General features: G+C 40.2%; 1 protein-coding gene across 6 annotated transcripts in view; it reads right to left on the bottom strand.

The window, feature by feature from the left end:
* The window catches only part of DDHD2 (DDHD domain containing 2), a 41249-nt gene extending 26267 nt beyond the window's left edge, over window positions 1-14982 (bottom strand). For 5 of the 6 annotated variants that reach the window (XR_010726079.1, XR_010726078.1, XR_010726080.1 and 2 more), the window contains exons 1-11: window positions 14731-14980; window positions 13260-13487; window positions 11949-12139; window positions 9591-9680; window positions 8474-8594; window positions 6372-6461; window positions 4713-4848; window positions 3641-3849; window positions 3294-3361; window positions 2361-2480; window positions 532-627 (exon numbers count right to left, since the gene is read on the bottom strand). Coding sequence is in view for 3 of the 6 variants with exons in the window: in XM_066235553.1 (XP_066091650.1) it covers window positions 532-627; window positions 2361-2480; window positions 3294-3361; window positions 3641-3849; window positions 4713-4848; window positions 6372-6461; window positions 8474-8594; window positions 9591-9680; window positions 11949-12139; window positions 13260-13479 (1341 nt within the window). In the remaining 3 variants the exon portion in view is untranslated. Of the gene's footprint in view, window positions 1-531; window positions 628-2360; window positions 2481-3293; window positions 3362-3640; window positions 3850-4712; window positions 4849-6371; window positions 6462-8473; window positions 8595-9590; window positions 9681-11948; window positions 12140-13259; window positions 13488-14730 lie in introns of those variants that run through there. The other variant, XM_066235554.1, reaches the window with a different exon arrangement.
* Between the last annotated feature and the right edge of the window lie 240 nt (window positions 14983-15222).

Raw genomic sequence — 15222 nt, 5'->3', positions numbered from 1 at the left:
TAAACCTGGAGTGCATTATGCTAAGAGAAAAAGCCAGCTATAAATAGAGCACATTTTATATGATTCTGTTTATAGGAAACAGCCAGAATAAGAAAATCCATCGTGCCAGAAAGTAGATCCGTGGTTCACAGGAGGGTGGAAGGGGAGTGATTCATTGCTAAGGGGAATGGGTTTTTTTTTGCTGGGAGAGAGGGGTGATGGAATTACACAGTGATAATGGTTATACAACTCTGACCATATGAAAAACCAGAGTTGTATACTTTTAAAAGGAGAATTTATAGTATGTGACATAAATTATATTTCAATATAGCAGGTTATATGACAAAAAGGGAAAAACAGAATGAGTCTAGGAGAAATAAGACTTTTGAAGCTAATAATATTAAGGTTTTAATAAACATGTTTAATTTCTAAAAATACAGCCAAAAATCAATTAACAAAATTACTTAGCTCCCTAAACAATTCACAAAGCAAAAGGATATAAGGATGTCCAAAAAAAATTGTTTAATTCTACAAGCTATATTAAGCACATACCTTTGAATTTTTTCTGGTTCTAAAGTAATTTAATATCTTCTTTCGTGGTCCTAAGGGAATTCCCATTTCCTGAAGATCTTTGTCTGTACATAAAGCCTAGGCATAAAAAATCAAATATCTTTCTTATTTCTAGGCAAAATAAATTAAATATCCTGTTCTTTGAAAAGAGTAAGACCTAAGTACTCGTACCTGACTGGTGGTGGCACAGTGGATAGAGCATCGACCTGGGACCCCAAGGTCACTGGCTTGAGCCCCCCATCAAGGGACATATAAAAAGCACTCAGCCTGACCAGGCGGTGACGCTGGATAGAGCGTTGGACTGGGATGCTGAGGACCCAGGTTCGAGACCCCGAGGTCGCCAACTTGAGCACAGGTTCATCTGGTTTGAGCAAAGCTCACCAGCTTGGACCCAAGGTCACTGGCTCGAGCAAGGGGTTATTTGGTCTGCTGAAGGCCTGTGGTCAAGGCACGTATGAGGAGGCAATCAATGAACAATTAAGGTGTTGCAATGCGCAACGAAAAACTGATGATTGATGCTTCTCATCTCTCTCCATTCCTGTCTGTCCCTGTCTATCCCTCTCTCTGACTCTGTCTCTGTAAAAAAAAAAAAAAAAGAAGAAGCAATCAATAAACAACTAAAGTGCCTCAACTACAGGTTGATATTTCTCATCTCTTTCCCTTCCTGTCTGTCTCTCTCGCAAAAAAAAACAAACACAAACAAAAAAAAAAAACCCCACAAGACCTAAGTACTTTGCTGTTGTTCTTTACATTACTAGGGCCCCCTAAGTGGTCCATCATTAATAACTTAAGAGAAGGAAATAATATTTCATTCTTAATAAAAGAACTAAAGAATAATAAAAAGTATCAATGCTATAATAATATAGATAACAGTCAATTATTGAAAAAACTCAACAGAAGTAGTTATCTAACTTCATGACAGAAAAACTCTCCTTGATTCCCATCTTACTTAGAGGTTACATTCCTAAGATGGACACAAGTGGTAAGAACACAGAGCAAACACAGAGCATGAAACAGACTAACAATCAAGACCTCAGCGGAAGCACTGCTCACCCGACTAGGGGAGTCTTCCTTCACCCTCCCAAACCAGGTTAGTTCATCCTATTATACATTCTTATACCAATGTGTACTTTTCCTACTTAGTACTTATCACAATTGCAATTTAATTATGATTTTATGTAATATGTTTTTTTGGTTTTTTTACTGATTGATTTTAGCAAAAGAGGAAGGGAAAGAAAGAGAAATAGGAACATCAATTTGTCCCTTTGTGTCCTGACTGGGGATCAAACCAGCAACCAATGTGCTTCAGGATGATGCTCTACCAACCGACCTATCCGGCTAGGGCTTAATATGTATCTTTAGCAGTAAACTATAAACGCCATGAGGTTAGGGACCATATCTGTCTTATTCACCACTCTATCTTCAGTACTTGGTGTAGTATGCCTAATCACAGTAAGCATTTACTAAATACCCGCTGAATGAATATATATCACATACCAAGTCAGACTAGTTACTTGTCATTTACTCTTGCTCTCATTTTTCCTTGTTTCCGAGCAGTAATGTTTTTCAGTCTTTGCTCTATTGCTATATGTATATCATTATGACTCCTCTGAACTTTAAATTCCCACAAAGCAAAGGTCACTTGATATAAATTAAAAATACATAAATAATGCTAAGGAAAACTGATAATAAAGTATTTATGACTAAAATACTTCTAAGGGTCAGGCTCTTACTAAGCAGTTTGAAGATAAGCAGTAAAAACACTAAAAATGGGAATGGTAGAGCATAAGGGTTCAAAGGGCCATCTTTACCAGAGCTTCCTTATCTACTTTCTCCTCCTCAAAGACACTCAAGAATTCAGAGAGGTGAAGCTTCTTCAGATCTTCCTCCAGTGTCGGTGTGTCTCCTTGATCCATAAAATTTGGCGAATCCTAAAAATTAAATTGTAAATCTCATGTTCTCTATATTCATCTAGAATTTCCTTTAGTAATACCATTTTGCAATACAGAAAGGTACTACATAAAATTTCCACACAGAGATGTATCTTAACTTTAAATATACAAAATATAAGAGGTGCTAATCTTCATGCAACTACATTTGAAACTCACTATTTTTTTCTTAATATAACAAATAAATAATTATCAAAGCATTGTTCATTATCATTAACAAAATCTTTACTGAGATCTTATTAGGGAAGCAGAGTTTAAGACATAAAACAATCCGAGGCAAAGCCCCTGCCTGCAAGAACTCGCAGGGCAGCGGGAGAAACAGGACACTCACACAGAGAAGAGAAAAACGCAACCAGTGTACACTAAGTACTTGGCACTACAAGTAAGTGTTCATCGGACTTTTACTAAAAGATGTTTAAACATCAAGTCCTCCCACTGTTTTCAAACAATTTCTGTAAATTATATCATTTTGCATCTAATTCATTCATTTCATCATATGCAAACTCCATTTCAGCTTAATAACTTCATAATTCTTATAACAGGTCAGTAGTGCATATTTATAATGGAAAATAAGATACATATAGTTATTTTAGAATGTGGCAAATATTTGTAGAAGTATATTGCTATCTTGCTTCTATAGTCCAAGAATGACAGAAATAATTACAAGTCTGTTAAATGTAAATTTAATGTTATGGTATGAGACTAAACTAATCGAAAAACAAAAAATAAGTCCAAAATCTAAAAAGTCCTTACTAAGGAAAACTACAAGATAACCTATCTGAACATCTAAATTACCTTTTCACTGTCAATATCCCCCAAAGAATCTTTCTGATTTGTTAGGATATCAAACAATATAAGCGAACCTATAAGTAAAATAGAAGAAAGAATGTACAGTTTCTAAGCATCAACACTAAATAGCTGTCTTTTATACAATAAAGTAATAAGCCAATTACCAATGTAGCAAAATCTACAAAGCAGGGAGTCTTTCTTTCCACTCCACCACCACCCTTCCACCCTTTACAAATTCTTCAGACCACTTCTAAAACCTCTGAATCTAATATTAATAAAAGACATTGTTCTTCAAAAACAAGTGTCCTAAAAATGTGATGGTCCTCTCTGGTTACAGAGAATTCATTTGTTACCTAAACTATGACCAGCAATGGATACACTCCCTTTGAAATCAGGGTTCCTCTGCAGAAAAAGTGTATATATTCGGTTCATTTCAGAAACAACTGTGTCCACAATAGTCTGACAGTAGGTGGGGCTATTGTAGAAGAAGACATCCAAAATCGTGTCATTGGTGAAGTGCCTTAGGCGGTTAATGCTGGGCAGGGTAATTCGCTGCAGATCTCTGAAAAAAGGAAAGATAGTTTAAGGAGAAAACCAAAATACATTCCACAATTTCCTCTAAGCTATCTAGTTTAGTCTCCAAGCTCAGAATTAGATATTTAAAGATACACGAGGCAACTATCAATTTATAGGAAATACAGAGGACAAAGAGAAATGTTTAATGAAGCCAAAGGGATATGACTAACAAAATTCAAGATGTGAGCTCTAAAAGACAAACAACTCAGTTTCTTCAATACATAAATTGCAAGAAAATAACAGAAAGGTAATGAAGAGATTAAGAAAGACTTTAAAAAACATATCAACTAACTGCAATTTATGGACCTTATTTGAATCCCGCTTAAATTGCGTATATATGTGTGCATCCGTGTTTGCATATACATATGTGTGTGAATTAATTATGAGATTTATTAGACAATGGAAAACTTGAACACTATATATTTGCTAATAGTAAGAATATTTTGTCCTGCCCAGGCGGTGGTGCAATAGAGCGTCGGCCTGGGATGCTGAGGACCTAGGTTGGAAACCTTAAGGTTGCCAGCTTGAGAGTGGGATCATAGACATGATCCCTTAGTCGCTGGCTTGAACAAGGTGTCACTGGCTCGGCTGGAGGCCCCAGTCAAGGCACATATGAGAAAGCAATCAATGAACAACTAAGGTGCCACAACGAAGAGCTGATGCTGGTTATCTTTCTCCCTTCCTATCTGTCTGTCCCTGTCTCTCTCTCTCTCACTAAAAAAAATAAAAAAACTTGAACAAAATTTTAAATATACTATCAGTTATAGAAGAAATGTCCCTAAACATATCAACGATCAGAGAACATATTACAATCACAGTTAGCAACTCAAAGTGTACGGTATTACTCACACATCCACACCCGTAGAATGCAAAGGACTATGCCAGTTGACTGGAAGAAATTCTACCCTCCCAATCTGCTGATTTTCTTGGGCTTTCTTAAAATGCGTTTGTAGCAGGTTCAAGGAAACACTGCGAAAATCATTAACTGGAAAAGAAAAATAACTTATATATCAACAGTGAAGCAATGAATTCGCAGAATTAAGATAAAACATCATATAATTATACTCTATATTTACTTAGAACATATCTTTACTTGAGTCAAAAACTGCAAAGGGGTATTCAGAAAAATTATCAATGCATATAAAAAAAAGCTGTTCCTTCAGTACAAAACTTGTTTTTACTATACATTTCATCAAATACAAAGCTAACTTCAAATTGTCTAATGTGTGTGCCCTGGCCAGATGGTGAGAACTTCAGTTGGTGAGAACTTCTTCCCATAGTGCAGAGACTTCCAGTTTGATCCCTGGTCTGGGCACATACAGGAACAGGGCTGATGAACCCTGTCTCATGCTCTAAAATCAATAAAAACTTAAATTAAAAATACTGTTTTTCTTTCATGTACCATGGGAACAGTTTCATTTAAAAAATAAACAGAAAAGATGGCCCTGGCCGGTTGGCTCAGTGGTAGAGCGTCGGCCTGGTGTGCGGAAGTCCCGGGTTTGATTCCCGGCCAGGGCACACAGGAGAGGCGCCCATCTGCTTCTCCACCCCTCACCCTCTCCTTCCTCTCTGTCTCTCTCCTCCTCTCCTGCAGCCAAGGCTCCATTAGAGCAAAGATGGCCCGGGCGCTGGGGATGGCTCCATGGCCTCTGCCTCAGGCGCTAGAGTGGCTCTGGTCACAACAGAGTGACGCCCCGGAGGGGCAGAGCATCGCCCCCTGGTGGGCATGCTGGGTGGATCCCGGTCGGGTGCATGCGGGAGTCTGTCTGACTGCCTCCCCGTTTCCAGCTTTAGAAAAATACAAATAAATAAATAAATAAAAAATTAACAGAAAAGAAAAATATCACAACATGATTATGTCAATTGGTCTAGCAGTCAGATTCCTATTCTAACTTTCTGGCTCTTACAAACAACCACTAACCAATATTTTAGATTAAAAAAAAATACAATGCTGTTTGAAATTCTTATTACATCAATCTTAACCTTCTAAGAAGGTTTATGCTTAAAAGCATTAGCTAGTAGAATAAGACTCCCAAATTGGGACAATTAGACTTTGAATACTATAAAGTTTTAAGATACTGCCTTTCAAAACCAAGTTATGCTAATAACCTCAATATTCCAATTAGAATATCAAAAGGTTTAGCACAGTATGAAACACAAAAATGATTGAAGCTTCTGTTATTCATTTAAACTATATCATCTTTACAGTCCCTTTAAATTTGTAATGGTTAGATACAGGACCATCAAATCATAAACGAACTTTATAAGGATTAAGGGCTTCTCATTCAACCATTATTAGTTAAGAGTATAAACTGTTAGCCTAAGGAATTTACTAGTACTTTAAGTCTAAGCTGGGAAGCTTTACTACCTTGCCACCTGTCTTTAGCTCTCCAAATCTTATTATGCAGCTAAGACAACAGACTCAAGACAGCACTTTATTTCAGCTCACAGGAGAACTGATTAATACTCCCCTTAAATGACCTAATTTTCCATGCTTTACAAACCTACCACACTGTACAATGCTTCGGAAGCGGAGGTCACAAGCTGGCCCAATCCCATGGACTACAAAAACCAAGTGGTCTATTTGTAAAGGTTCCCCTATAAATGAAATTAAAAAGCAAAATTATTCTATATAACTAGTCACATATTCTAAAATCAAACATTCACAATGAATAGGTTATAAAGATAGGCAAGTTAAAGTAAAAGCAGATAATTTAAAGGACACAAAAATAATCCTACCTAAAATTACTTAGTAAAAACGCAATGATTTTACTTTGTTTCTAATTTTTCTTAAAATAAGTCTGTGAAAAACATTTTCAGGTTTTTTAAACTCATTTTGCAGTAACTGTAATCTTACCGAAAACTTGAAAGAATACAGAAACTCCCATGTACTTTTTACGAAGTCAACACTTGAACATTTGCCACATATGCTTTATTATGCTCTCCCTTTCTGCATGTCTGTGCGCACACAGTTATTTTTCTGAACCAGCTGGGAATAATAGGTTGCTGACATCAGATTCTGTACATCATACCTTTCCCTTAAAACCTTTAATATTTTAATGTGTAGTTCCTAAGAATACTCTCTTATATAACCACAGTGCAGTTATTAAATTAAGGCTATTAAACATTAATAAAGTGATTTTATCTCATATTCCATTTTTATCAGTTGTACCAATGTCTCGTATGTATTTGAAGCCTGAATTTTTTTTTTTAGCAAGTGAGTGAGAGAGACAGGAAGGGAGAGAGATGAGAAGTATCAACTTGTAGTTGTGGCACTTTAGTTGTTCACTGATTGCTTCTTATACATGCCTTGAGACAAGGGGTGGGGAGGAGGGTGCTTCAGCAAAGCCAGTGACCCTTTGCTCAAGCCAGCAACCCCATACTCAAGCTGGTGAGCCCAAACCTTGGGGTTTCAAACCTGGGTCAGTGTCCCAGGTCGATGCTCTATCCACTGCACCACCACCTGGTCAGGCTGAAGCCTGAAATTTTAAATCCATCTTTTTAATTATATAGTAAGTCTAAGATTTTGTCCATGAGACAAGCTATCTCCTCTGCAAGATAAAAGGAACTTTATAATCCAGTTAAATACATTATAAAACTAACCATAAATGACTCTAAATAGCAATGGATAACATCAAGGTCATATTGAAAAGGTTTTCCTTTTTTTTTTTTTACAGAGACAGAGAGTCAGAGAGAGGGATAGATAGGGACAGATAGACAGGAACGGAGAGAGATGAGAAGCATCAATCATCAGTGTTTCACTGCAACACTTTAGTTGTTCATTGATTGCTTTCTCATATGTGCCTTGACCGTGGGGCTACAGCAGACCGAGTAACCCCTTGCTTGAGCCAACGACCTTGGGTCCAAGCTGGTGAACTTTGCTCAAACCAGATGAGCCCGCACTCAAGCTGGCGACCTCAGGGTCTCGAACCTGGATCCTCCATATCCCAGTCCGACACTCTATCCACTGCTCCACCGCCTGGTCAGGCGAAAAGGTTTTCCTAAGTTGAAAATCTTCAACAACAGGCATTATCAGGACTAATTCTAATCAAACAGGTGGAATCACACTTCTTAGAATTAAAACTAAATCAGTTCATCTGTACTTAGCAAATTCCTGATTAGTACTGCCAAATTTACCCATCCCACCATACATACTTAGCAACTTTAAATGAGATTTTTATACCTATTAATATTGTTGCCTGATCAGTAGTGGCAGAGTGGATAGAGCGTCAACCTGGGACACTGAGGTCCCAGGTTCAAGACCCGAGGTTACCAGAATGACCATGGAATCATCAATATGATCCCAAAGTCACTGGCTTGAGCCCTCCAGTCAAGACATGTATGAGAAGCAATCAATGAATGAACTAAACTGATGCAACTATGAGTTGATGCTTCTCATCTCTCTCCCTTCCGTCTCTCTCTCTCTCTCTGGCAAAAAAGAAAAAAAAAGAGATTCATAGCAAATGAAGTGATGTTAACTCCAAATAAGTTCATATGCTTAAAGATCATTTTTAGCTGTTGAAGTAATCCAAGTCCATAGAAATAGGTCAAAGTTTAAGGAATAAACAAGTAAGTATATCAGAAGATAAAAAATTAATAATTAACATTACCACAATTTATGTCAATGGAGATATTCTCAACCCCTCTCTTCACTGTTCTTGGTCGACCCTGTTCAGTGGGTGTTGAACCCCATTCATCAGACCCTGCAACTGGCTGGTAATGCACCATAAGCTTAAAAACAAAAGATTTCAAAAACTGTTTCATCCTATAAATTATATTAAGCACATACTATTGAATATTTTTCTGGTTCTAAAGTAGTTTAATAAAATAAAATCAAACATTCAAAATAAATAGATATAAAGATATTCTACATTAAAGACATCTCAAATTATATACTCGGAGGAGCAAGAACATGTCTTTCAAAACATAATAGTGAAATCTCAACTGGAGTTCTGATATGCAATTCCTGCAGCTTGAAATGAGAACCCTGAAAATACATTTGACTAATGCTATACAATTTAAATATCTTACAATTTTACTTGTCAATTTTACCTCAATAAAGCTAAAGAAAAGGAAAGCATACTTTAGGCTAACAGATTTTCTTTTTCTTTTTTTTTTTTTTAACAGAGACAGAGAATTAGAGAGAGGGATAGATAGGGACAGACAGGAACGGAGAGAGATGAGAAGCATCAATCAATCATTAGTTTTTCGTTGCGACATCTTAGTTGTTCATTGATTGCTTTCTCATATGTGCCTTGACCAGAGGGCTACAGCAGACTGAGTGACCCCTTGCTTGAGCCAGCGACCTTGGGCTCAAGCCTTGCTCAAACCAGATGAGCCCGTGCTCAAGCTGGCGACCTCAGGGTCTCAAACCTGAGTCCTCGGCATCCCAGTCCGATGCTCTATCCACTGCGCAACCATCTGGTCAGGCTAGGCTAACAGATTTTCAACAATATCTTACACATGGAAAACATGCCACATAATGTAGTGATATTCTTAATCTACAGTGGCATAATTTTCTCTAAGAAAACGTTTTTGTACAAACGGAACAAGGTAAATAGTGGTGATGGCTACAAGTTTTAAGTTTCAAATAACTGTTACTATAATATAAAAATTCCCAAAGATTATCCTAAGTAGAATCCCTAAGAAAAAGAAACCAATGAAGTTCTTAGTAATGCAATTAACCTTTAATCTCAACATTAGAGAAAGGCTTTTAATTTGCTTTACCTTTGGATTGTGTAATATAATAATTTCTCTATTGGGAGACTCCAGTTTCTTTTTCCATTCATCCAGAGTTACCGCAAGCATGTAAGTTTCCTTAAAAGAAAACAAATTTCATTAGATTTCTCTTACTGCTTTTCTGTTAAAACTAAACTTTTTAATAAGAATACTGCTAAACAATTACATTCAGAATATCCTAAAAGATAACTCAGTTGATTTGACCATCGGCCCCAGACAGGGGTTGCTGGGTGGATCCCTGTCAGGGCTCACGCTGGAATCTCACTATCTCCCCTGCTCACTTAAAAAAAAAGAATAGGCCCTGGCCGGTTGGCTCAGTGGTAGAGCGTCGGCCTGGCGTGCAGGAGTCCAGGGTTCGATTCCCGGCCAGGGCACACAGGAGAAGCGCCCATCTGCTTCCCCACCCCTCCTCACCTCCTTCCTCTCTGTCTCTCTCTTCCCCTCCCGCAGCCAAGGCTCCACTGGAGCAAAGTTTGCCTGGGCACTGAGGATGGCTCCATGGCCTCTGCCTCAGGTGCTAGAATGGCTCTGGTTGCAACAGAGCAACGCCCCAGATAGGCGGAGCATCACCCCCTGGTGGGCATGCCGGGTGGATCCCAGTCGGGTGCATGCAGGAGTCTGTCTGACTGCCTCCCCGTCTCCAGCTTCGGAAAAATACAAAAAGAATAGCTTACTCTAATTAATTAAATTTATTTTAAAATTACAACAGAGGCCCAGGCAGGTGGCTCAGTGGATAGAGTACCAACCTGGCATATGGACATCCCAGTTCAATTCCTGGTCAGGGCACACAGGAGAAACAACCATCTGCTTCTCTGCCCCTTCTCTCCCTGTAACCCTCCCTCAGCCAGTGGCTCGATTGGTTCAACTGTGGCCCTGGGTCGGAGGACAGCTTGGTTTATTTGAGCACTGGCCCCAGACAGAGTTGCCAGATGGATCCTGGTCAGGGTACATACAGGAGTCTGTCTCACTATCTCTCCTCTCGCTTAAAACAAAAAAAATTACAACAGATAATAGTATGAACAAAGAAAAAAAATCACTCCTACTCCTATTATCTAGACTGAAGATAAATGTTTTACACATTTTGATGTATTTTTTCAATAATATTAATGATGTATATTTTCCATAAAATTAGGAATATATTATATATATTGGTCTCTTGATTTATCAAATTTATTTTTTTTTAATTTATTGCAATATTAATACTAAAGGACAAAGGAAAAAATCAGGTTCTGGCTAGTTGGCTCAGTGTTAGTGCATCGGCCTGCATGTGGATGTCCTGGGTTTGATTCATGCTCAGGGCACATGAGAGAAGCGACCATCTGCTTCTCCACGCCCCTTCTCTCTCTCTCTTCCTTTTCCGCAGCTATGGCTCAATTGGTTCTAGTGAGTTGGCCCCAGGAACTAAGGATGGCTCTCTGTGTAACCTCTGCCTCAGGTGCTAACAATAGCTCAGCTGCTGAGCAGCAGCCCCAGATGGGCAAAGCACCCCCATAGCGGGGCTTGCTGGGTGATTCCTGTGGGGCACATGTGGGAGTCTGTCTCCCCTCCTCTCACTTAAAAAAAAATCTTAATTCCAAAAAAAAAAAATCTTAATTCCATCATCTAGACTAGAGATATTGTTCACATTTTTATTTCTTCAATAGTATTACTGTCCTACTACAATTTAAGCAATAAAGTTTTTTTCTTTTTGTATTTTTCCTAAGTTAGAAACTGGGAGACAGTCAGACAGACTCCCACATGCGCCTGACTAGGATCTACCCGGCATACCCACCAGGGGGCGATGCTCTGCCCATCTGGGACTTTGCCATGTTGCAGCTGGAGCCATTCTAGCCCTGAGGCAGAGGCCACAGAGCCATCCTCAGTGCCTCGGCCAACTTCGCTCCAATAAAGCCTTGGCTGCAGAAGGGGAAGAGAGAAATAGAGAGAAAGGAGAGGGGAAAGAGTAGAGAAGCAGATGGGCGCTTCTCCTGTGGGCCCTAGCTGGGAATTGAACCTGGAACTTCCACACACTGGGCTGAGCCAACCAGCCAGGGCCTCAGACTGTTTCAAAGCAAGAAAAATAAATGGCAAACAATCCTCTGGTCATAGTTTAAATATTAATAGTCACCATTTCAGAAAACACTTTTTCATTTAAAGGCATAACAATTTCCATACTATATTTTAAAATCTTAAAATAAGACTACTTTATCCTGAAACTAACTTGCAAAAAGAAAGGCTATAAACTATGTGCAGAAAGAACCAAATTGTTCCTGAAAATTTCAAGAAAATGTAAGTCACAAAGGAAAAAGAGGTTATTAAAGAAGAAAAGAAATGAAGAAAATGAGTTAAAAAGGGTCAAAGGAATACCTCTAATACTTGGCTGAAGCTCTCCGAGTAAGGTACATATTTATTATCTTTGTCTCCCTTGTAAAACCAGGTACATCGTCTCACTTCTGATGCTAGCTCATCCCAGTACACAGCGTACCGCATCCTCTCCCCCAAATGCACATCATATCTGCCCCCATCAGTGGGGACAACTCTCCCATTACAGTCTTTTCCTATCAAGAATTGGAAAGTGGAAAAGAAGTACATATATCAAAATAAATCAACCAAAATACAGTTCTTAGTTATACTCTAAATCAGGGGCCTCAAACTTGCAGCCTGCGGGCCGCATGCGGCCCGCCAAACAATTTTGTGCGGCCCGCAGACTAATCCACGAAGTTCAAAATATTTTGGATAAAATTAAGTAAGCCTAGGGGCCTACTTGTATTTTTCATTTCTCTAGCATCCTAGCTAGATATTAGCTTAGTTAACAGCAGTTGTGATGCGAACTACAGTTTCTGGTCGTTTTGTGACACTGAGTAAACTGCATGTATGATTGTGCTTGTTGTACTGATTTTTTTTTGTTTTCAACTGCAGTGAGAAAAGTGTTGCGTAACAGTTGCCTTTTGTAGACCTAGTGCGGCCCACCGAATGGCTGTGATCTTGCTCTGCGGCCCACATGCTGAGTTGAGTTTGAGACCCCTGCTCTAAATAATGTTATGAAACACATGAATGAACCATTTGTACTTGGACAAACATTAAACAAAATTAAATTTAATTGCTATCTTTTTTTCACTAACTACTTTACAAGCTATCAAAACCATTCTTGGTTTTAATGAAACATGAAAAAATAATACCCAAACACTGTTTTGTTCTTTTTTGAGGAGAGATAGTAGTGTCCCTTAAAAACAAATGTATATGAAATGGTTTTTCTGAAGTTTCTGCTTGAGGTACCAAAAGGTGAATTAATGACTGTGATCATGATGATGAAGTAACTACATCATGTTTCATAAAAGAAGAAACAATGACAAATTAAAGAATTCATTCCTTTGCAACATGAATGTGACACACACACCCCATGCACATTTGATACAAACAAAAACTGGAACATAAGAAATATTATTGGATAACTCTGCAGAAATTATAATAGGTAGTTTTCAAAATACAGACAAAATTCTTAAATATCATAAATTGGCTGGGTTAGTATGCAGAGCTTCTGTATAAAAATGTTATAAAGGATAATTAGAAAAAAACCTAAATTTATTTTTAAAAGCACTCACTATGAGAACTAATACTATAGTTTAAGAGAGGTGACAATAGGTCTTCGTCTATTGTAAGTCATCCTTTTTCTCCTACCAGAGCCATATGCCTCTTCCAGCTGCTGTGAATCCTCAGAGTTGAAAGGAATCCATATTTCTTTAGAATCTATTATCTTACAATAAAACCAATGAGGAGAAACTGGTTCATACAAACTGCCAGCATCCATGTCTACTAGCTCAAAGGAACTACATGAGTTTGGTGATGGTGATGGATCTGACTGAGTCAACTGTTCCTGCTGTGATTCCACTGATGACATTTCCCTCTCTAAAAAAGAAAGAAAACAAGATAAAAGAAAACTATCAGAAAAATTACTGTCCTTCTATTAACAGAGTAATCGTACACACACACACACACACACACACACACAAATTGGTCATTTTAAGGTGTCATTTCTGTAAAACAAACAAACCCAACAATATAAGGGGGTTACACAATATAAAAGAGAAATAACTTATAAATTAATAGCTGGATTTGGGGATGGGGGAAAGGAGAAGGCTTTAAACAAAATGTATCTTGTGGTCAGACCAAACACTTTGTACTGAACTCTCAATCTCTCAGAAAACTGCATTGTTTTAGACAAGTTATAAAACAAACCCAGAAGAATAAGAAACACATGGTCAAAAACTTGATTGCAACAAAACACTTCAACCCAATTTCCAAACTAAGTCTCCTGCCAAAGGCAAAAAAATTATTCCATTTTAGTAACATCTAGGTTTTAGACTCCAGGCCCCAACTATTACCCACTTACATTATTACGGAACCTTTAAATTTGTTGAAAATAAAAACGATTCACTTGAGAACCCGTCACTTTTTTTTTTTTTTTTAATCCTTGAAGTGTGCTTAATAGGGACTACGGTACAAATTCTGAAACCACGAACGCTTGCCTGGGGCCACTGTGCGCGTGCGCACACCCACGGACACCGTCCGCGTCTCAGGTAAAAAGTAACAGGTGACCTCAAAAGCCTCCCTCCCTTAAAAACCTGACCTATGTGTGTCTACCCGTTCCGCACTCGGACCACCCTGCAAAGCGAACAGCGCAGACAACGGAAGTCTGGTCCAGCTCCGGCGAGGGGAGTGGGCACGACGACCTGCACCTCGGCACCGAGCAGCGGATGCCAAACACCTGGCCTCCCTCTGCGCGAGCGCTCTCCAGGCTGCCGGCCACTTGATCTTCTCCTTAAGGCCAATTCTCCTCGGCCACCGTGGCGCGTGTCTGCGCCCCCAGGAGACCCCGGGGCTCCTGCAGCCCAGGTCCGGAACCTTAGAACGCGGGGACTTGCCAGCTCCCGACTCCAGCCCAGCAGAGAGGAGCGGGACCAGCCATGGCAATAAGGGAATTGGGGGCACAGCCGATACAAAGATCTTCTTCCCAGCTCCCCCCTTCCCTGCCTGGGGCATCGCGTCCTCCTCCGCCCCTGCCATCTCCATCCCGCAGTGTCTCCATCCCGCACCTCAGTCGGGCCTCCCTCGGTCCACCCGCCGCCCCAGCTCGCCGTCGCGGACTCACCTGGCAGCCCCGCTGCCTTTCACGCTGTCCTGCCCTCGCAGAGGGGGGCACGACATGTCCCCGCGGCGGCCTTTATCCCGAGCCCGGGCGGGGCGGGGCAGGGCGGGGCGGAGTCTGCAGCCCCGCCTGGCTCGCGCCTAACTCTGGGCTCCACCGCGCTCCCTGCGGGCGAGCAGCACACCAGCCTACGGAGAGCAAAGGTGAGGGCCCTGCGACCGCCGCGCGGAAACGACGGGTGAGACGAGGGACACAGGGCTGCCGCCAGGAAGTGTCGCGAGAGGTGGAGGGGATCGCGCGAGACGTGGCCCCTCCCTGCGGGCCGGACGCCGGAGCTGGGCTTGCGGATGGCGGCGCGCTGTGCCTCGGCTCGGAGCCCGCCCGTGGTTTGAGGCTGGAGGTCGAGAAAAGGCTGGGATGCGGAAGAAGCCCTCGGAGCTGTGAGGCCGCGTTTGGAATTTCAGCGAAAGGAAGAAGGAAAGCCTGCCTCGTCGC

Source organism: Saccopteryx bilineata, chromosome 6, assembly GCF_036850765.1.
Source record: "Saccopteryx bilineata isolate mSacBil1 chromosome 6, mSacBil1_pri_phased_curated, whole genome shotgun sequence".
Taxonomy (NCBI): domain Eukaryota; kingdom Metazoa; phylum Chordata; class Mammalia; order Chiroptera; family Emballonuridae; genus Saccopteryx; species Saccopteryx bilineata.
This window is presented reverse-complemented; position numbering and strand designations above follow the sequence as displayed.